The 22,822-nt window shown below is 44.0% G+C and overlaps 1 protein-coding gene across 2 annotated transcripts in view; it reads left to right on the plus strand.

Annotated features, from left to right (window-relative positions):
• The window catches only part of BACE2 (beta-secretase 2), a 100,715-nt gene that overhangs the window by 61,157 nt on the left and 16,736 nt on the right, over positions 1-22,822 (plus strand). The window contains exons 5-8 of one of the 2 annotated variants that reach the window (XM_081574160.1): positions 3,039-3,173; positions 5,371-5,472; positions 10,547-10,696; positions 15,698-15,866. In XM_081574160.1, coding sequence (XP_081430286.1) covers positions 3,039-3,173; positions 5,371-5,472; positions 10,547-10,696; positions 15,698-15,866 — 556 coding nt within the window. The remainder of the gene's footprint in view (positions 1-3,038; positions 3,174-5,370; positions 5,473-10,546; positions 10,697-15,697; positions 15,867-22,822) is intronic. The other variant, XM_081574161.1, reaches the window with a different exon arrangement.

Genomic DNA, 22,822 nt, shown 5'->3' on the forward strand with positions numbered 1-22,822 from the left:
AGATAACCATAATGGTGTGATCACTCACCTAGAGCCAGACATCCTGGAGTCTGAAGTCAAGTGGGCCTTAGGAAGCATCACTACGAACAAAGCTAGTGGAGGTGATGGAATTCCAGCTGAGCTATTTCAAATTCTAAAAGATGATACTGTGAAAGGGCTGCACTCAGTATGCCAGCAAATCTGGAAAACTCAACAAAACAAGACTGGAAAAGGTCAGTTTTCATTTCAATCCCAAAGAAAGGCAATGCCAAAGAATGTTCAAACTATTGCACAATTGCACTCATCTCACATGCTAGCAAAGTAATGCTAAAAATTCTCCAAGTGAGGCTTCAACAGTACCTGAACCATGAACTTCCAGATGTTCAAGCTGGATTTAGAAAAGGCAGAAGAACCAGAGATCAAATTGCCAACATTCATTGGATCATCAAAAAAGCAAGAGAGTTCCAGAAAAACATCGACTTCTGCTTTATTGACTACACCAAAGCCTTTGTGTGGATCACAACAAACTGGAAAATTCTTCAAGAGATAGGAATACCAGACCACCTTACCTGGCTCCTGAGAAATCGGTATGCAGGTCAAGAAGCAACAGTTAGAACTGGACATGGAACAACAGACTGGTTCCAAATAGGGAAAGGAGTACGTCAAGGCTGTATATTATCACTTTGCTTATTTAATATATATGCAGAGTACATCATGCAAAAAGGTGGACTGTATGAAGCACAAGCTGGAATCAAGATTGCCAGGAGAAATATCAATAACCTCAGTTATGCAGATGACACCACCCTTATGACAGAAAGCGAAGAAGAACTAAAGAGCCTCTTGATGAAAGTGAAAGAGGAGAGTGAAAAAGCTGGCTTAAAACTCAACATTCAAAAAACTAAGATCATGGCGTCTGGTCCCATCACTTCATGGCAAATAGATGGGGAAACAATGGAAACAGTGACAGACTTTATTTTCTTGGGCTCCAAAATCACTGCAGATGGTGATTGCAGCCATGAAATTAAAAGACACTTGCTCCTTGGAAGAAAAGCTATGACCAACCTAGAGAGCATATTAAAAAGCAGAGACATCACTTTGCCAACAAAGGTCTGTCTAGTCAAAGCTATGGTTTTTCCATTAGTCATGACATACTCCAGTCATGACTACTGGAGTTGGAGCATAAAGAAAGCTGAGCACTGAAGAATTGATGCTTTTGAACTGTGGTGTTGGAGAAGACTCTTGAGAGTCCCTTGGACTCCAAGCAGATCCAACCAGTCCATCCTAAGGGAAATCAGTCCTGAATATTCATTGGAAGGACTGATGCTGAAGCTGAAACTCCAATACTTCGGTCACCTGATGTGAAGAACTGACTCACTGGAAAAGACCCTGATGCTGGGCAACATTGAAGGCAGGAGGAGAAGGGGACGACAGGGGATGAGGTGGTTGGATGGCATCACTGACTCGATGGACATGAGTTTGAGCAAGCTCTGGGAGTTGGTGATGGACAGGGAAGCCTGGCATGCTGCAGTCCATGGGGTCACAAAGAGTTGGACATGACTGAGCGACTGAGCAACTGAACTGAACTGATACATACTTAAACACATGCGCATGCACACAACACACACACATATATACACATGCACACATATGTGCACATATGTACACACATACATATACACACCACACATATGCTTACACACATGCACATGCTTACACATGTACTCACAAGTATATACACATGCATATACACATATACACACATTTGTGCATACATGCATGCATGCATGCACACACTATATATAGTTACACAGAGATTTACATAATACATACTTGCACATGCATACATACAAATACATGTACAGATGTACACACATACCAACACATATACACACACACACATAGAGAAACACATAGTGAAACAGAACCAATGCTGGGAACATGCCATGCCATGTCTCCCTGATGGGCCTGCACCCAGACGTCTACAGTAGGAGACAATGGGGAGAATGCACATGAAGGGCCCCCCAGGGCAGTGATGCTGACCCCTTTGCTCTCCAACTGTGAGAAGCAGCCTCATCTGCCTTGTGTGCTAAAAACACATGTGCTTTCAGCACCCTGTTTTTTTACCGCCTTTTCAGAGGAGAGGGTAAGCCTCTCCTTTACCCCAGGGTAAACCAAGGGGTGATGTTATACAGATTTCCAAAATGAAGTTTTGATTGGAGAAGCTCTTTTGTTCCTTTTTCCATGCCAACATGTGGGGCAGGAACCCATCCTTTGTCTTCTGAGGAACTGAATTTTGTCAGTCTGTGTGGTTAACCATTTTATTGCATTTCTTTGCCCATGGCCGGGATGGGGTGGGGGAGGATCTCAGTATCAGAAAGCTGGAACTATATGCCTTTCCTCTACATAAGAGAAATTATCAAAGCATCCTGATTAGAGCAGGACATAAAAGTCTCTGATCTTCCAACACATGGCCCCAGAATGTTCCTTGTTTAATTTCTGGGCATATGCATTTGTTTATAACATCCTGTTAAATTGGAAGTACTGATTCCAGTGAAGTTTTGCCTTATAAGAGCATGCTTCTCATCAGTAAAACAAGTATGGTATGTTAACACATATATATGGAATCTAAAAAATAGTATTTATGAACCTATTTGCGGGGAAGGAATGAAGACATAGATGTAGAGCATGGACTTGTGGACACAGTGAGGGAAGGAGAGGGTGGAATGAATGGAAAAAGTAGCATCAACATGTATACACTATCATATGTAAAATAGATAGCTGGTGGGACGTTGCTGTATAACACGGGCCAGCCTGGCGTTCTGTGATGACCTGGAGGGATGGTGTAGGGTGAGAGGAGGGAGACTCAAGAGGGAGGTGATATATGTATAATTATGGCTGATTTGCCTTGTTATACAGCAGAAGCCAACACCACATTGGCAAAACAGTTTTCCTCCAATTAAAAAATGAATTTAAAAAGGAAAAAAGCACGCTTCTCTGTGTAACTTTGTTATATGCCTATTTTTTTTTTCTCTTAAATATGTAAATGTTTTCCTTCCCAGGTCCTAGGTGGAATTGAACCAACTTTGTACAAAGGAGACATCTGGTACACCCCTATTAAGGAAGAGTGGTATTATCAGATAGAAATTCTAAAATTGGAAATTGGAGGCCAGAGCCTTAATCTGGACTGCAGAGAGGTATTTCTACTCTTATCTCTTTGTGTCTCCTTGTCTGTGTGTGCCTGGGCCACTAAATTTGCATATTTAATTCAGCTACTACCTGAATATGAAATCAGACTGTGCATTACATTGCAAGATAAATCAAAAGCTCATGACAATAAAAGTTACAGGGCCTTGTTGTAGATAATTTTATATCAATGACCCTCCCTCTAATTGCTTCCCTTCAATTCCTTCTCTTGAAAAAGAGGAATTAGCATAAAATGATGAGTGAAAAAAGCTATGTAGAACCACATCATCCTGGCCTGATGGTCCCTAAACTCTATTCAAGAGAGTAAAGTAAGCAAGGTTTTTATCAGAGTAAAAGGGGACTAAAAATAAGCAAAATGAAACCAGAAATACATCATCAGCTTTATCCTCCATCCACAGCTAATCCCCCATTTCCCCCTCCACTACACAGTTCTCACTCGAAGAAACATTATGATCTAAAGATGTGGGTGGCTGATGGTGCTAAGAGGAGGCAGAGCTGGGAAACCGCATCTCTCGTTAACCTCGTTCACACCTCTCACTGCATTTTGGCTTATTTGTGGCACATAATGACATGATTGTGATGATCTCCAACATTTTCAGAATTGTTTTTAAAAACCACCAGCGTTTCATCAGCGTTGATTGTATTTGTACCTGTCATCATTGCCTTTCCCTTTAACCATCACATTGTACCATGAATTCTCACATACAGAGATGCCTCTGAAGAAACAATCAAAGCTTGATAAGGGATGGTCCAGTCCCCTGGGATGGCGTTTCTGTCCTAAGTCTACAAATAAAGTACAAACTCTGTGTGTGTGTGTGTGTGTGTGTGTGTGTGTGTGTGTACTGGAGAGTATAATCACCTTTGGAGATTTGATTCTCATATTCCTCGTTCTCTCCTGCCCCCCTTCCCAATCTGCCACCCTTGCCACAACAGAGAAAACAATAAAAGTGAGATCGTCCTACTCCAACATTTCCGTATACAAGCTTTTCATACACACACAGGCATGATAATTCTGTGAACAAACAAGACTATTTAAGTTAGAGTTTTTCTAAATTGAAATTAGTTTTACATTTGAAAAGAATATGAATCAGTTGCTGTATTTCAGTTTCTCACAATTCTTTGCTCCTCCCACCTGCTACCTCAACAAATCCTTACTTCTTTTGACCTGATTGGTGTATTTGGTCGTATGACTCAGGGATTTGCCGTGGGAACAGGAGGATTAAATTGCCCATGGCTCACTCCACCCCCTGGCAGCCTTGCCCATCCAGTTATGTCCCTAGAGCCTGGGTGACTTGTTTGGTCTTGGCCCACTGACCTCCACCTTCCCCCTCAGCCACGTAAAGAATGAGGTGGGGGTAGGCCGGCAATGTCTCTGTGTTGTAAGATTCTCTTATTGAATGGGGCTTTGGTTCCATTCTAAATGAAATATGGTGTATCTGTTGAAAAACCGCCCTTCCTCCTCTTTCTTTGCTAATGGAGTAGTAGAGAGTTGATTTTGCATGATTTACATAAATACGGAGAAGGCAATGGCACCCCACTCCAGTACTCTTGCCTGGGAAACCCCGTGGACGGAGGGGCCTGGTAGGCTGCAGCCCATGGGGTCGCGAAGAGTCAGATAGGACTGAGCGACTTCACTTTCACTTTTCACTTTCATGCACTGGAGGAGGAAATGGCAACCCACTCCAGTACTCTTGCCTGGAGAATCCCAGGGACGGAGGAGCCTGATGGGCTGCCGTCTATGGGGTCGCACAGAGTCGGACACGACTGAAGCGACTTAGCAGCAGCAGCAGCAGCACATAAATAACATTTAGAGTGTCATTTCAACCTCTAAAGACAAATGGGTCTTCCCTCTTTGTCAGGAGGGTAGGGTGGGTGGGGAGGGTGGTGGTCCTTTACAGAATCCAGCCACTGCTGAATAAGAGAAAAGTCCTGAATTAAGCTGTTGATTTTGGTAATATCACTGCCCTTTTCTGGCCTCAGTTTCTTTATCTGTAGTGAGAACACTGGGTGAGGAAGTTCTTGGTTCCCAAGTTCTGAGAATATGAAATGAATTGTAGCCACCAAAGAGGTACCATGACTACTGAATGTGTGTATAATAGAAGCAGGGTGATGGCAGGCTGGACCGTGCATTGATGTGGGTGCCCTGTTGCTCACGTGCCTTCTCCCCACCCGCATCCCCTGTTCTAGTACAATGCAGACAAGGCCATCGTGGACAGCGGCACCACGCTGCTGCGCCTGCCCCAGAAGGTGTTTGACGCTGTGGTGGAGGCCGTGGCCCGCACGTCTCTGGTAAGTCCCCAGGATGTCCGATGAGTCTCAGAGGTCACGCCAGGTCAGGACCACATACTGGGGAGTACTACCATGTATTCTAACAATTCCTATCCAAGGGTTTGGAGGGTTGTTTTAATGATTATTTCTTAAGTTCATGATCTTATTCTTGGATGGTTGTGGTGTTTAGTCGCTAAGTCATGTCCAACTCTTACAACCCCGTAGCCCGCCAGGCTCCTCTGTCCATGGGATTTCCCAGGCAAGAATACAGGAGTGGGTTGCCATTTCCTTCTCCAGGGGATCTTCCCAACCCAGAGACTGAACCCGCATCTCCTGCATTGCAGGCGAATTCTTTACCACTGCACCACCAGGGATTCTCACTTTATTCTTTGATATTAACCAGCAAATAATTCCTTCACTTTAATCTCAGAGGTCTTGGATCTAAAGATGCAATGCTTTTCAGTATTTCAAATAATAATGTAGTTGCTATGGTACTTTTTTAAACTAAGGAAAAATAAACCACTTGGTAACACATTAAATAGTAAACCAGGAATGTGTTTGTAGCTTTTTAAACAAACCAAAAATTATACTCCTTTTTTGACCTTCATCCAAGCTATGCTGGGATTTTTAACTCCTACTTCTGTTAACAACATATGATTCACAGAAGACAAAGGTCAATCCACCCATGTAATAATTATTTTATGGCCATGCTTTGAAATACCATTAAAATCCTGGTAAAGGACAACATGCCTTGCGGGCCTGGTTAACAGTCATCCCAGTGTGACCCCAACTTTCAGTTAGTTCCAGCACTAGGATGGACCACAAAGCATGGATTGGAAGGACCACAGCCTTGGGGGGCAGATGGACTTGAATTTAATCTAGTTTCTGCCACTTATTAGCTGAGTGCCTTGTGGGGCAGGGGGTACTTTTGTGCCCCCTGAGAGCCTCTGTGTTCTTATCATGGCTTGTTATGAGGGTTTAGGGTAACACAATGGGTGTTTGGTCAAGAAGTACTTCTATCTAATGTCTAAACCATGGTGCTACTGCTATTTGTTTGGATGCAAGATAAATATTTCTGTCAGCTTCTTGGGTGTCTTCATAAACATCTGTCCACACAGGGCCACTCTTACAAGGTCACCAAAAAAAGTCTTTCTCCTGGTTCTGACTCCAGTGGGGCTGACGGTCCCACGACTCCACTGGGCTGTGGCCAAACCCAGAGACTGATAGATGGAAGAGGCACAGCGGTTGCTTTGTCACAGGTGGTGTAGCAGGAACAGAGAAGAAAGAGCAGGCTTTTGGTTGTCCTGGACCAAAACTTCAAAAGTCTGAATAGAAGTGCTATGGGAAATGCAGCAGGCAAATCAAAAGAACACAGAGGGAAAACCAGAAGAAACAGCACCGAGGTCCTTTGTGAACTGGAAGGTCAAGAGTACAGTGGACAAAAAAGCCAGAGCAAACCTCTATCTTGTCTAATATCTGCTGAATCAGAAAAAAAGTGTCAGGCAATGTTTTTAGTGCCTTAAATTTAGGAAACTGGCTGAAAACCAGACCATACTGGAAATGCAGAGCAATATGCTGCTTTTCTTCAGAGTAAAAAATGTCCTCAGTGAAATTAACATGCGCGTCTTCAAATTTAATATTCTGAGCTGTAAGGGTTTTACCCACCATCCCACGGACACACTGGCAGCAGCAGCATGTGACTCCAGCAAGCCGGTGACCAGCCTGGGCCTCGGCAGATTTCGTGACTTCAGCCAGAACCAGCGGGGCTGTGGCGGAGGGGCGCTAGCATGCCTGAGGTCAGCACAGCATGTGTTCAGCAGTGCCTGACTTTGTAAGAAAAGCACGAGGTGGAAGGAACGAGATTACGAAATTTGTTTGCCTAATCTAAAATTATCCTCTGATTTCAGTGCCTGCATCAGGAAGGAGAGGCCCAGGAGGATGTTTGTCTTGAGCAGGGAAAGCTCAACAAGGGTGGATGCTCTCTGTCTCATGTACATGGACCGGAGATGTGCCTGAGCTTTCTCTTTGCTGGGTTCATCGTAGCTGGCTCTTTTCACTTGGGTTTTCTTTCTTAGTTAAGCAAAGGGCTGGCTTCAGAGAGGTAAATACCGTACAGATGCCAGTCTCTGTCTCTGGGCCTAGATTATTTAGATGGGATTTTAGAAATGAATAGTTTGTAGGTCTGTAGTTCTTTTTAATTACTGAAGTATAGTTAATTCGCAATGTTGTGTTGTTTCAGGTGTACAGCAAAGTAATTCAGATATATATAGGTATAGATATGTAGAGATAGATTCTTTTTCAGATTCTAGAGTCCCTTGGACAACAAGGAGACCAAACCAGTCAATCCTAAAGGAAACCAACTCTGAATATTCATTGGAAGGACTGATGCTGAAGCTGAAATTCCAAAACTTTGGCCACTTTATGAGAAGAACTGACTCACTAGAAAACAGCCTGATGCTGGAAAAGATTCAGGGCAGGAGGAGAAGGGGCTTGACAGAGGATGAGTTGGTTCGATGGCATCATTGACTCAATGAACATGAGTTTGAGCAAACTCCGGGAGATAATGAAGGACAGGGAAGCTTGGCATGCTGCAGTCCATGGGGTCTCAAAAAATCAGATGTGACTTAGCGGCTGAACAACAATATAGGTTATTACAAGATATTGAATACAGTTCCCTGTGCTATATGTTAGTCTGTATTTTTTAAATGAGACTGGTAGGGAGTTTTGTGTTCAATGGGGACCTGGGCTCCCCGCCTGTTCAGCTGTGATGCCCTTGTTGGCTCAGGCCCAGTGCTTCTCCATCTGCAGAATCCAGCAGCAGGATGATACCTTCTGTAAACTGACTTCTGACTTTCAACTCTCTGATCTGAGTGTTCATACTCTCCACTAGGGTACAAGGCTTGGCCCCCTGGAAGCCTTCCAGACTCACAGGCACCACTTTGGAGGCAGACAGTCCCCTACCCACCCCTGCACTGTGCCCCTTAGGCAGATTACTTGGCTCCTCTGAGCTTCATTCTTCATCTGGAGATTGGAGATCTGTGCCCTCCGTGCAGGCCCCACCACCCTCGCTCTTACTGAAACCCAGCAAGGTGACCGCCCCTCCCCCCTCAACTCATCCAGCAGGGAGTTCTTCCCTGTGATACATATTTCAAACCGACTTCACTTTTATAAAACACACAAATATTGGGTTGGCAAAAAAATTGGAGCTTTTTGGCCAACCCAATACATTAAGGCATTAGAGACTTTGCAGATCAGCACTGCAGTGGGTGAAGAGACCGCAGGCCCTTCCTCCTGGTTGTCTGCCCTGAGGGAGGCGGCTCCTGCCTTGCAAGGTCCTGAACAGGCAGCTCTCACCGTGTGTTCATCCAGGGACACCATGGTTTTCTCAGTCGCTGTCCTCCTTGACCTCCATAGCAACCATGCTTACCTGCCTTATCTGTTCTCTCGGCTTCCATAACAGCCTTCTCTTGGAACTTCTCCCCACCCTGTGCCCTGCTTCATGGGGGTCTCCTTTGCTGGCCTGTTTCTCAGGGTGGGTCCTACACCCCCTCCCTTCTCCCTGTACCCTCTCCTAAGTGATCCCATCCACGGCCACACCATCACTTCCCACCCATTGGTCACTGACTTTCAAATGCTTCTGCCTAGCCCAGGCTGACTCCCTGGAGATTAAATTCAAAAAAGAAGTGACCTACACAAATCCAGCTAGAATGCCTTAATCACACCTCATGTGCTCAGATCCCTGATAACTGATCTCTGATGAACACCTGATGGTGCCCGTGGGTCCCTCCCAGCTGTAACTCCTGCCCCTTCCTGACCTTAGTACCAGCCTCCATGGCCTCATGGTGTCCAGTGGGACAGGTTCCGTGCTCTGCCTGCCCTGACACTCACCTACTGCTCAACTTAGCTCATGTACTTCTTTCTCTGGGACCTTGACAGACACCTCTTCCTTCCAATCAACCTCTTCTAGCTCCACCTCACATCCCCATCACATCCCCTGTCCCGTGCCCTCCTAGCTCCAGCCCCGTCCCATGCTCTCCTAGATCCCTCTTAGCTCTGCCCCATCACAGGCACCTCTGCTACTGACCTGAGCAGGGCAATGTGCTGGGTGTGTGGAAACAAACCCATCTGATACAGTCCTTCCCTCTGGGAGCTGGCAGGAACAGAGCAGGTCTGCTCTGAGAGACCACTGGGCCTGGTGAGAGGGCTCAGGAGTGATGTGTAATTAACTTACAGATGAATCTAGTAGACAAGCATGATCGGCTTTACCCTTCCGTCCCCTGATGAGAGGCATCGGTGAACATTCTGTGCTCTTGGTCATTCATTTTTTTCCTCCAAGAACATTCTCTATGTCTTTCCTATGGGCCAGGTTTTAGGACTATGGAGAGGAGATGGGGGAGCAGACAGCAGACCTGTATCCTTAGAGGAATCAAGGATTCTGCAAGAAACAGAAGTTAACCAATCACACCAATAAATGTAAAATTATAACTGCTATAAAGAGAAAGGCCAAGGAGGAGAGATACATGGTGGGATACCAGCACTGTCAGGGATAGTCAAGGAGGGCTTCCTGGACAAGGCGGCATTGGAGTTGAGATCTGGAGAAGAAAGATGTTCCAGAAGAGCAGAGGGTCCCCACAGGGCTGTGTAGCAGGAGGAAACCCACTGGGCTCAGGGAATGTTATAGGGAAGGTAATAACCAAAAGGGCTTTGAGCATGTTTAAAATCTGATCTCTCTTTGAAAGGGTATTGCCTACTACAGTGTGACCCTGGGTGAGTTATTTCACCTCTCTGAGCATTGGTTTCCTCTTTTGTAAAGTGGAGGGGAAGCTGTTGCTACACTGATATGGGTGTTGAGGACTAAAGTGCTTGTAGCAGGTCTAATATCAGTAAATAATCCACATGTCTGGGTAATTTTAATAATTTTGATTTTTGTCATCACCATCACTCTTCCAGAGGACTGATGTCTCCGCTTTGCTATCCAAATTAAACAGTGTTTATCGCCGTGGGCATCAGGCGAGGTGACGAGGAGAGCTCGGAGCTGCTTCTTGTTGATGTGCCAGACTTGTCACTGTTTCTCATGTGATCTTGTTTTGTCTAGATTCCAGAATTCTCTGAAGGTTTCTGGACTGGTTCCCAGCTGGCATGCTGGACGAATTCTGAAACACCTTGGTCTTATTTCCCTAAAATCTCCATCTACCTGAGAGATGAGAACTCCAGCAGATCATTCCGTATAACTATCCTGCCTCAGGTATGAACATAGATTTGTGCTTTTGTGTTTTTAACATGAAACATGCAAAATTAAAGCACTTCATGCATAACATATGCATTTCGATATCATACCTGTATTAGGTAGCGATTGCTGTGATAATGCTACATAAGAAACAACCATAAAACACAGCAGCTTTCATCAGTGAGCTTTTATTCCTGCTCGTGAGTCTGGGAAGGTCTGCTGGTCTCTGCAGGCACATGTCCCTGGTCAGCTGGTGGTTGGCCAGGGATAGGTTGGCCTTGGTGTAGGATGGTCTCAGGTGGCCTCACCTGCATATCTGGTGCCTTGGTTGATGGAGAGATAAGACCATTGTCTCTCACCATCCTGGCTCACAGGGTGGCAGCAGGATTCTGTGAGACAGAAAGCAAACACACGGGGGCTCCTGAAGTCCAGGCCCAGAACTGGCCACCTCCTCTTGCACCTTGTTTCCCAAACCAGGCCAAGGGCAGCCCAGATTCCTGAGGTGAGGATGTAGATGCCAATTCCCAATGGGAAGAACTGCAAGGCCGCATCACAAGGGTGTGACTCCCAGTAAAGGTCAAGAATTGAGGACATTTTTTCAATAAGTACCAATAACACCCATATATGTTTAGTTCCAATTTATTTATAAACAAAATAAAACTGGATGCTCAGAGATGAAGCTATGCATTTTTCCATATTCAATGAATCATTGACTCCTCCTTCATCCTAAGCATCTGTCCTCCCCTGTCTCACCTCTCCCTGCTCTCTCCATCCCCAGAGCCCTCACTCACATCCCCTCTCACTCTCACCTCAGGACCCACCAGAGTGCCTGCCACACACCCCACCCTCTCTTCCTTCCAAAACCATTGCCAGATTCCTCTTGCTAAGCCGCAGCTCTCCACCCCACTACTGCAATCCCGGAGACTCGCCACTGTGGCTTTCCTTGACCCCACAGGACCCACCCTGGCTCTCCAGCCTGTTTCCTGCTGCACCCTTGACCTTCCTTCTCCTCTCGGTGGCTGTCCTCCAGTACTGGGTGCCTGTTCCATCTCCTCGCCTTTGCTTCCCTCCCTCCACTGCATGAAATGCCCCCTCCTCCCCACTCCATCTGTGTATCCACATTCTTCCCATCCTTTAAGACCCAATGCAAACAACTCTTCTTTGTTGAACCTCTGTCGAGCAGAATGGTCCACTTGTGAGCTTGCCTTGCAAACTTATAATGTATGTTTTCTAGTCCACTCATCCAATCATATCTTCAGGGTTGAGTTTATGCTGTTGCCTTTTTCACTTGACTTCTTTTTTCTTTAACTGCACACACACTTATATTTCTTCCCGCATTAAATTATTAATTCCTTGAAGATGAGAATCATGAGATTCAAAGATCATCTTTCCTTTTCTAACACTGCTCAGCGGTGAGGGGGTGGTGCATAATAACTGTTTGTTGAATGGACAGATGAATGTGTCTTTGTTGCAGTTTGATGAATCTGCGATAAAGGAGCGGCACTGGGGGATAGAGAAGGAGGAATAATTTCAGAAGGAAAAAGTAAATGATAAACGTTGCCTTTTCCCTGTTCTCAACTTTATATGGAGAAGTGCATTCCAAACATGGAGAGCTGTTAGGGTCAGTAGGATTGAAAGCTTTCAGAGAAATGACAGCCGAACAGCGAACACAAACTCTGAGAGCCTGAGGCTTGAGTTATCCTCCTGGCATGGCCCTTGACTCACACTGTAACTCGGAATGGTCACTTCTCCCTTTCTATGTGTGTCTCTTTAAGTATAAAAAGAGAAATAATACTACTTGCCAAAGACATTTGCAGAAGACTGCAGTATCCTTGGGTGAACAGCACTGCACAGAGTGATGTGAGAATGATATGTTTTCAGCACTTTTACAATTATGTGTTCTTTGTGATTAAATTTTGGTCAGTCCACCAGCAAAATGTGGACATTATTTCATCAGTGTGGTTTGTCACTAAACTTGAAACCCAGCTTGAGGACAGAGGTAAATGTGAGCTGGAGAATAAATGGTGTGTGGGTGAGTCGACAGTCAGGGACACTAAGAAGCAGGAGGAAACCAGGCTTCCAGGGTAAAGTCTGTCATTACATCCAGGGCAGGCAGTAGCCATCTGAGCTGAAGATCCACTGGGGCCCATCAACCGCTTTCAGGACCAAATGCTGGGTGAGCGTGAAAAGATAATGAGGAGGTCTGGGAGTATTACATTTAATTTGCACATCTCTGCATAAGAATTCAGTTTTATTCTCACTTTTGAGACTGTAGATGTCTCTTGGTTGACTTTGACATGTCCACATTTTCAGTCTTTTAAAATCTGCTTTCCCCTGTTGTCCTGATGTCTCCTTCATCATCCCCATCCCCATTGCTTTCCATTGCCTTGATGGGAAAGGATGACAGTCATGGACCATCACCTGATGAGAACCTCATGAGCCCCATGTTCTGGTAACACACCCTTGGGGACAGCACTGGGGCCCCCCCTCCCAGCCCTGCCTGATTAAAGCCCTTCCTGACATTCAGAGCAATCATCAAGGCGCCTGGTCACCCAAGTTTTAGAATGAGGTCCCTACCCAGGACCATCCAGGCATCAGCAGCAGTAGATGGATGATCAATTCCAAGTGCAGAAGAGTCATGTCAAAAAACAGAGTGCCTGTGCCCAACTCTATTTTCCAAAACCACATGGGCTGAATCCTGTGTGTGTGTGTGCTCAGTCATTCAGTCATGTCCTACTCTTGGACACCTCACGGACTGTAGCCTGCCAGACTTCTCTGCCCATTGGATTCTCTAGGCAAGAATACTGGAGTGAGAGGCCATTTCCTTCAGGGGATCTTCCCAACCCAGGGATCCAACCTGGGTCTCCCCCATTGCAGGCAGATTCTTTACTACCTGAGCCACCAGGAAATCCTATTTGGCTTATTTTAAAAAGCAGCCCCCAGCCCACAGGGAAATTCTGATTTTTTTTCATATAATCCTAAAAACATAAATAGTTTTCATCTAAATACCACCAGATTGTCTATTTGTGCTATTTAAGTTTGAAGGCAGGCATTTTACTCTGAGACCTAGTAACACTGGAGCTTTCTCAACATGTTACAAAATTTACAGTCTGGAGTTTTTACTGGAAGTCAATGGGGACACACACAGAAAGGTCAGAGTGAAAGATACAAATTCAGTTTGCATCATGTTTGTATTAGTGTCATCAGTTGCATTTTATTTGGGGATTTGTGGGGCTTTTATTATTATTATTTATTTATTATTATTTTATTATGGAATTCTTTCATTGAAAGGTAGGAGTGTATGTGTGTGTGTGTGTGTGTGTGTGTGTGTGTGTGTTCTAGGACCTGCTTCAGTTCAGTTCAGTCGCTCAGTCATGTCCGACTCTTTGCGACCCCATGAACCGCAGCACGCCAGGCCTCTCTGTCCATCACCAACTCCCGGAGTCTACCCAAACCCATGTTCATTGAGTTGGTGATGCCATCCAACCATCTCATCCTCTGTCGTCCCCTTCTCCTCCCGCCCCCAATCCTACCCAGCATTAGGGTCTTTTCCAATGAGTCAACCCTTCGCATGTGGTGGCCAAAGTATTGGAGTTTCAGCTTCAACATCAGACCTTCCAATGAACACCCAGGATTGATCTCCTTTAGGATGGATTGATTGGATCTCCTTGCAGTCCAAGGGACTCTCAAGAGTCTTCTCCAACACCACAGTTCAAAAGCATCAATTCTGCGGTGCTCAGCTTTCTTCACCATCCAACTCTCACATCCATACATGACCACTGGAAAAACCATAGCTTTGACTAGACAGACTTTTGTTGGCAAAGTAATGTCTCTGCTTTTAAATATGCTATCTAGGTTGGCCATAACCTTCCTTCCAAGGAGTAAGCGTCTTTTAATTTCATGGCTGCAGTCACCATCAGCAGTGATTCTGGAGCCCCAAAAAATAAAGTCTGACACTGTTTCCACTGTTTCCCCATCTATTTCCCACGGAGTGATGGGACCAGATGCCATGATCTTAGTTTTCTGAACGTTGAGCTTTAAGCCAACTTTTTCACTCTCCTCTTTCACCTTCATCAAGAGGCTCTTTAGTTCTTCTTCACTCTCTGCCATAAGGGTGGTGTCATCCGCATATCTGAGGTTATTGATATTTCTCCCGGCAATCTTGATTCCAGCTTGTGTTTCTTCCAGCCCAGAGTTTCTCATGATGTACCTGCTTACAGGGCCCTAAATGGAAGTGTTTTAGTAGCAGTTAAATACATCCACTACCTTTTCTTAATTTACATTGACCCTCAGGAGAAGTTGTCTGTTTCATTACACTGATCAAGCTCATCCATTTAACACACAATTACTGAGGTCCTACCGTGTGCAGAGCATATACAAGATACCTAGGAGCCGAGAACAGAGTAGAGAATAGGACAATTCCTTGCCTTGAAGAAAGATTTACAGACAGACACCAATCAGTGCCTGGTTTAAAACTGCTGTACCTGCCCCCTGGACATGGCAACTGGTTGATGTCCAGTGGGTGATGACTCCAGAACCACCCATTTGTGCCCTTGCACACCTTCCTGCCTTGAGACCCCCTCGCTCTGGTCTTCGCTGCACATGGCAAGTACACTGACGTTCATCTTCCTCATGTGTCACTTTGATCATGCATGTTTTGATCATGCAGAGAACCTGTTATTCATCTTTGTATTGCTGGTACCAAGGACAGTGTCCAGGCCTTATGAAGTGTTCAGTAAGTGCTGAGCAAATAGGTGGTGGGTGGATGGATGAACAGATGGACAACTCCTGGATGGGTGTATCTGTGTACAGTCAGAGGTGCTGTGCATGCTCCTATACTTCAGCAGGTTTCTCATCAGGCACACGGTCCTAAATCCTGGATGGCAGGGCTGGTAACTTGCTCTCCATTATCTGCAGCTCCGATGGCACCTTGGAGGGTCTGAGCATACAGCAACCTCAACAGTTCTGTGACGTTGCCTGATCTGTGCTTTTCGTCTTTTGCTCTTTCCTCTTCAACAGCTTTACATTCAGCCCATGATGGGGGCTGGCCTGAATTATGAATGTTACCGGTTCGGCATCTCGCCTTCCACCAACGCACTGGTGATTGGTGCTACCGTCATGGAGGGCTTCTACGTGGTCTTTGACAGAGCTCGGAAGAGAGTGGGCTTCGCGGCCAGCCCCTGTGCAGGTAAGCTATGTTCACGTCAGACAGGGAACCCTGGGAGAGCACCTGATGTCAGATGACTGACTTGGAAGCAGGTCTTGATTACAGGTCAATGCTGTTGAATTGTTTCACTCATGCCTGCCATCAACGATCAAAAACTTATCAACAGAATGTATTGTGCGGGTTGCAGAAAGGAATCAGAATAATTCATCTCAAACTTTTAGTCCAGTGCTGTTGTTGTTGTTCAGTCACTAAGTCATGTCTGACTCCTTGTAACCCCATGGACTGCAAATGCCGGGCTTCCCTGTCCTTCACTGTCTCCTAGAGTTTGCTCAACCTCATGTCCACTGAGTAGATTATGCCACCCATGTCCTTCACTGTCTCCTAGAGTTTGCTCAACCTCATGTCCACTGAGTAGATTATGCCACCCAACCATCTCATCCTCTGTCACCCCCTTCTCCTGTCCTTGATCTTTCCCAGCATCTGGGTCTTTTCCAGTGAGTCGGCTCTTTCACATCTGGTGGCCAAAGTATTGGGGCTTCAGCTTCAGCATCAGTTCTTCCAATGAATATTCAGAACTGATTTCCTTTAGGATTAACTGATTTGATCTCCTTGCTGTCAGTGCGAAGCACACAGCAAATGCACAATAAATATTAGTCATTATAGTCATCTCTCATATTAAACTTAAAATGGCATCTCATACCAGGAGTAACAATACTCTATGGGACCTTGGAGATGAATTACAGTTTTGGGGCAATGAAAGCAAAATGAATAAAAAAGAAAATTCATAGATAAGCTGTGTATATTTTCTTCTTCAAAGATATCCTCATTATGAAATAAGAGTTAAATGCCTGTCATTGCTATTTTCGAAATCCTAAAATCTTAAAACTAAGGAGTCAGTTTTTCTCATAGAATGTTTTTGAAGAGATGATACGAGGATGACACAGCAGTATTATTCAGCGATGTCTAGCTTGACGACTGGGTGGCTCTTCAGAAAAACCAGGAGAGCACAATAAAGCTGATAGGGTGGTTAAACCCATTCCACTTGGAAACGTCTGTAGAGTAAGCAGTTGGCTTGAAATAGAGTGTTCCCATAGCACACGGTTTAGAGGGAGGATCAGGTACTTCTGACTAATAACTGAAGCTAGCAAGAAAAAGGCAGATCTCAGAAGTGGCAGGAAATTGAATTGCTAGAGGGATGAAGAGAGCTCATGCACCAGGGTGGAAGCTGGGAGAGATGCTGCACTAAGGATAGGGTTTCAGAGGATGGAAAACATCCCAGTGCATTGAATTCTGGTTCAGGAACATCTTGGAGTTGTGCTGATATCCTGCTACAGGTGACTGTTCAGTCACTCAGTCATGTCTGCCTCTGTGATCCCATGGACTGCAACACACCAGGCTTCCCTGTCCTTTACTATCTCCCAGAGTTTGCTCAAACTCATGTCCATTGAGTTGATGATGCCATCCAACCATCTCATCTTCTGTCACCTCCCTCCCCTCAATCTTTCCCAGCATCAAGGTCTTCTCCAGTGAGTGGGCTCTTCACATCAGGTGGCCAAAGTATTGGAGATTCAGCTTCACCATCAGTTCTTCCAAAGTATATTCAGGGTTGATTTCCTTTAGGATTGACTAGTTTGATTTCCTTGCTGTGCAAGGGACTCTCAAGAGTCTTCTCTAGCACCACAGTTCAAAAGCAATTCTTCAGTGATCAGAGGAAGAACAAGAAATGTGAAGTAGACAAGAACTAACAACAAAAAGATAAAACAGAAGAAAATTGAGGGTTATAGTGGTATACATGACTATTATGTAGTGAAGGAAAGAAAATATGAATTTGATTTAAAAAAAAAAAATAGCCTTAAACATTAGCTGTAGCTGTAGGACTGATAGGGAAGCTGCCGACCATCCTGGTAGCCTGCACTTGAACCAGACCTTCACTTTGACCTAAGACCAGTGGAGATATTTGGAGGGGAGTGAAGGAGGTGAGGGTATACAGGGAAAATGCCAAATGTTCACAGCTGACTTACTCAGGAGGGGAGGTTTCAGTTTTTATTTCTTACTGTCTAAATTGCTAAATCATGGTTGTAAAATAGAGGCCCAGGAAATAAAGCAGGTAAGTGATGCTTCATATTCTCATTTCAACAACACTGTCTATTCCCACTAAGTAAAATAACAATTTGGAAAACAGAAGATAAATAGAAATGGAAAAATTGTATCTGGACTATTGTTGTTTAGTCTCTAACTCATGTCCGACTCTTGCGACCCCGTTGCATGTAGCCCACCAGGCTCCTCTGTCCATGGGATTGTCCAGGCAAGAATACTGGAGTGGGTTGCCAATTCCTCCTCCAAGGGATCTTCCCAACCCAAGGATCAAACCCATGTCTCCCATATTGGCAGGCATATTCTTTACCACTGAGCCACCAGGGAAGCCCATCTGCACTATGGGCCACTTCATATTCTCTATAAATAAATCATCCCAACCCATGTATAGATTTGATGTCTTGCAGTATATCTTAAATACCAATGTGGGTTTCTTTCACTTTGCATTAGTGAATAGACTCAGTACCTTGAGGCTTGTCACTTTTTTAGTCATGAGTAAATGTTTACCTTTCAGGTGTGTATTCACTCTTTCAACCAGCTAGATTATCATTGAAAGAGAGCTTTCTCTGCAACCTGAAACACTATTGTATCTCCTATGACTCTTTGCTTTCTTCAGCCCAGAGAATCTAAGAAATAGAGCAATTTTCTCTACAATTTCTACTCTCTTGTTAAATACCATTAAAGTAGAGGCTACTATGGCAACACCCATTAGATCATCCACTTAATACATTGGAGAGCGTAATCACTGCATGTTTCTGAGTGAATTGCTGTTGGAAATAGTTTAATATTAAGTGCCTCTAAGTAGAAGAGAAGGCAATGGCACCCCACTCCAGTACTCTTGCCTGGAAAATCTCATGGATGGAGGAACCTGGTGGGCTGCAGTCCATGGGGTCACTAAGAGTCAGACACGACTGAGCGACTTCACTTTCACCTTTCACTTTCATGCATTGGAGAAGGAAATGGCAACCCACTCCAGTGTTCTTGCCTGGAGAATCCCAGGGACGAGGGAGCCCGATGGGCTGCTGTCTATGGGGTCGCATAGAGTCGGACACGACTGAAGCGACGCAGCAGCAGCAGCAAGTAGAGCAGAAATGGTATGGACCTAACAGAAGCAGAAGATATTAAGAAGAAGTGGCAAGAATATACAGAAGAACTATACAAAAAAGATCTTCATGACCCAGATAATCACAATGGTATGATCACTCACCTAAAGCCAGACATCCTGGAATTCAAAGTCAACTGGGCCTTAGGAAGCATCACTATGAACAAAGCTAGTGGAGGTGATGGAATTCCAATTGAGCTATTTCAAATCCTAAAAGATGATGCTGTAAAAGTGTTGCACTCAATATGCCAGCAAATCTGGAAATCTCAGCAGTGGCCACAAGACTGGAAAAGGTCAGTTTTCATTGCAATCCCAAAGGCAATGCCAAAGAATGCTCAGATTACCGCACAATTGCACTCATCTCACATGCTAGCAAAGTAATGCCCAAAATTTTCCAAGCCAGGTTTCAACAGTACATGAACTGTGAACTTCCAAATGTTCAAGCTGGATTTAGAAAAGGCAGAGGAACCAGAAATCAAATTGCCAACAGCCACTGGATCATCAAAAATGCAAGAGAGTTCCAGAAAAACATCGACTTCTGCTTTATTGACTATGCCAAAGCCTTTGACTGTGTGAATCACAACAAACTGTGGAAAATTCTTCAAGAGATTGGAATACCAGTCCACCTTACCTGCCTCCTGAGAAACCTGTATGCAGGTCAAGAAGCAACAGTTAGAACTGGACATGGAACAACAGACTGTTTCCAAATTGGGAAAGGAATACCTCAAAGCTGTATATTGTCACCCTGCTTATTTAACTTATATGCAGAGTACATCATGCGAAAAGGTGGACTGGATGAAGCACAAGCTGGAATCAAGATTGCCAGGGGAAATATCAATACCCTCAGATACACAGATGACACCACCCTTATGGCAGAAAGCGAAGAAGAACAAACTAAAGAGCCTCTTGATGAAAGTGAAAGAGGAGAGTGAAAAAGCTGGCTTAAAACTCAACATTCAGAAAACTAAGATCATGGCATCTGGTCCCATCACTTCATGGGAAATAGATGGGGAAACAGTGGAAACAGTGACAGACTTTAATTTACTGGGCTCTAAAATCACTGCAGATGATAACTGCAGCCATGAAGTTAAAAGACACTTGCTCCTTGGAAGAAAAGCTATGACCAAACTAGACAGGGGATTGAAAAGCAGAGACATTACTTTGCCAACAAAGGTCCATCTAGTCAAAGATATGGTTTTTCCAGTAGTCATGTATGGATGTGAGAGTTGGACTATAAAGAAAGCTGCGTGCTGAAGAACTGATGGTTTTGAACTGTGGTGTTGGAGAAGACTCTTGAGAGTCCCTTGGACTGCAAGGCAATCCAACCAGTCTATCCTAAAGGAAATCAGTCCTAAATATTCATTGGAAGGACTGATGCTGAAGCTGAAGCTCCAATACTTTGGCCACCTGATGCGAAGAACTGACTCATTGGAAAAGAGCCTGATGCTGGGAAAGATTGAAGGCGGGAGGAGAAGGGGATGACAAGGGATGAGATGGTTGGATGGCATCACTGACTTGGTGGACATGGGTTTGAGCAAGCTCCAGGAGTTGGTGATGGACAGGGAGGCCTGACATGCTGCAGTCCGTGGGGTCACAGAGAGTCAGACATGACTGAGCAACTGAAGTGAACTGAACTGAACTGAAGCAGAGCTACATTCTTCCCTTCATTTCACCATGCATTCTTTGTTAGGTATTCTTATACAAATTTTGTTGCTATTTTTTAAAAATATATTTAAGGTCTTGGTACTTAAACATCAGATTTTACCAGCTGTGGAAACATATTCTTTGTCTCCTCTTTAGTGCAAACTGTTTAGCCATTAAAGTAATTACATCCCTCAGGGCAGCAATTAGGAGCCAGACAGTGGGAAAAAGTGCCATAGTAAGTGGAAGAGACATGCTGCCTTTCTTTTTTCTTTTTTAAAATGTTTATTTTTAAGTTATAACATGTTTGAAATAAAATTTTTTCAGTTGCAAGGAGCCATATATTATGCACATACTTGGGAACACCCAGATGTAGCAAATGCTAACCTTTTGTCATATTTTCTTCAGAAATTCATTGTAGAAATAGATAAATATAGCCAATGCCCTATCCCACTGCCTTCCCCAGAATTACTCCTTATCCTGAAATTTGTGTATATTCTTTTCATAATTACAGCATGTTTATAACTTTACTATGTGGCTATAACTATCTTGGATTAGTTACCGATTGCTGCGTAACAGTTACCCGCAAATTTAGCAGCACTTCATGGCCTTGTGCAGGTACTGAGGGTCAGGAATTGAGAGGGGGCTCAGCTGGGTGGTCCTGGCCCAAGTCTCTTATGGGGCTGCGGAAACCTGAAGGCTAGAGGGGCACTTCCAAGCTCACTCACTTTGTTGTTGGCCAGAGCCCTCTTTCCTTGCTGTATGGACCCCATCACTGGCTGGCCCAAATGTTCACAAGGCAGGGCACTGATCACCCCAGAACAAGTGATCCCAGAGAGAGAGAGCAAATAGAGTCCCAGACATGAAGCCACAGCCCTTTTATAACCTAATGTTAGAAGTTTGAGTCATTATTTAATCTATCACTTACGCCTACACTTTTGGTCACACAGAACCACCTTGGTACTATGTAACCTGGCAGAGGACTACATGGAATAAATATTAAGCAGCAGGGAGTCACTGCGGGTCATCTTAGAAGCTGCCTGCCCAGTTCAGTCGCTCAGTCATGTCTGACTTTTTGCGACACCATGGACTGCAGCACTCCAGGCTTCCCTGCCCATCACCAACTATCATTTAATATGTTTGTTTGACATCATATTCAAATTCCCTGTATACTTGAACTTCAGTCTAGAGGCTTGATTCGATTCAGGTTAAATATGTTTTGCAAGGTACCTACTAAACTTTAATAGCATCTTTGTCATGTATATATATCTGGGTCTGTTTCTGAGAATTCTATTCTGTCCCAGTAGGGGCAGTTTTGTATTCTTGTGCTGTGACATATGGTTTTAATTCCTGTAGTTAAAAGAAGACTCACTATCTTGTAGGGGTTTGACTCTTTCTCCTTATTCTTCTTTAAAATTGTACTGTCTACCTTTGTTGTTTTATTTGGCTTGTCAAAATCTCTGAAGAATCATACGAGATTTTGGTCAGAACCATACTGAATTTGTAGGTTAACTTAAGAAGAAATCAAATCTTTACTGTATGAGTCTTTTCCCCATAAATGTGCTAAATCCCATTTGTTTAGGTAATCTTTTATGTCTTACACCAATGCTCTGTAGTTTTCTCTAAACAGGTCTTAACACATATACTTATTACCTCTCTATTGCTATGAAATTATTTTAAAATGTACATTCTAATGGATTGTTTGGTATACAGGCATTCAATTTTTTTTGTATATCAATCTTCTATCAAGCCACTTTGCTGGATTCTCCTTTTTTAAAATAGTTATAGAGTCACTTGGATTTTCTTTGAAAAGTTATATGATCTGCAAATAGTACATTTTTATCATTTCTAATCTTTTATCTTTTGTTTTTATTTTGTGATACTTTTAGAGGCAATACTGAATAGAAACAGTAATGGATATTTTTCCTTAATTTAATAGGAGTAATTATTATATTTTACCATTGAGCATAATATATGGGATAGGTTTGTGGAATTCTCTTCTAATCCTCAGTTAAGGGATTCCAGTTGTTTAGTATGAATGAAAAAAACCACTTGACAGTTTCTACTACTGTTAAACAGACTCCTACTCAATGACTCAACAATTTCATCTTAGGAGAAAGGAAGATGTATGTCCACTCAA

Source organism: Giraffa tippelskirchi, chromosome 2 (genome assembly GCF_054371585.1).
Source record: "Giraffa tippelskirchi isolate mGirTip1 chromosome 2, T2T-mGirTip1v1.2.pri, whole genome shotgun sequence".
Taxonomy (NCBI): Eukaryota; Metazoa; Chordata; class Mammalia; order Artiodactyla; family Giraffidae; genus Giraffa; species Giraffa tippelskirchi.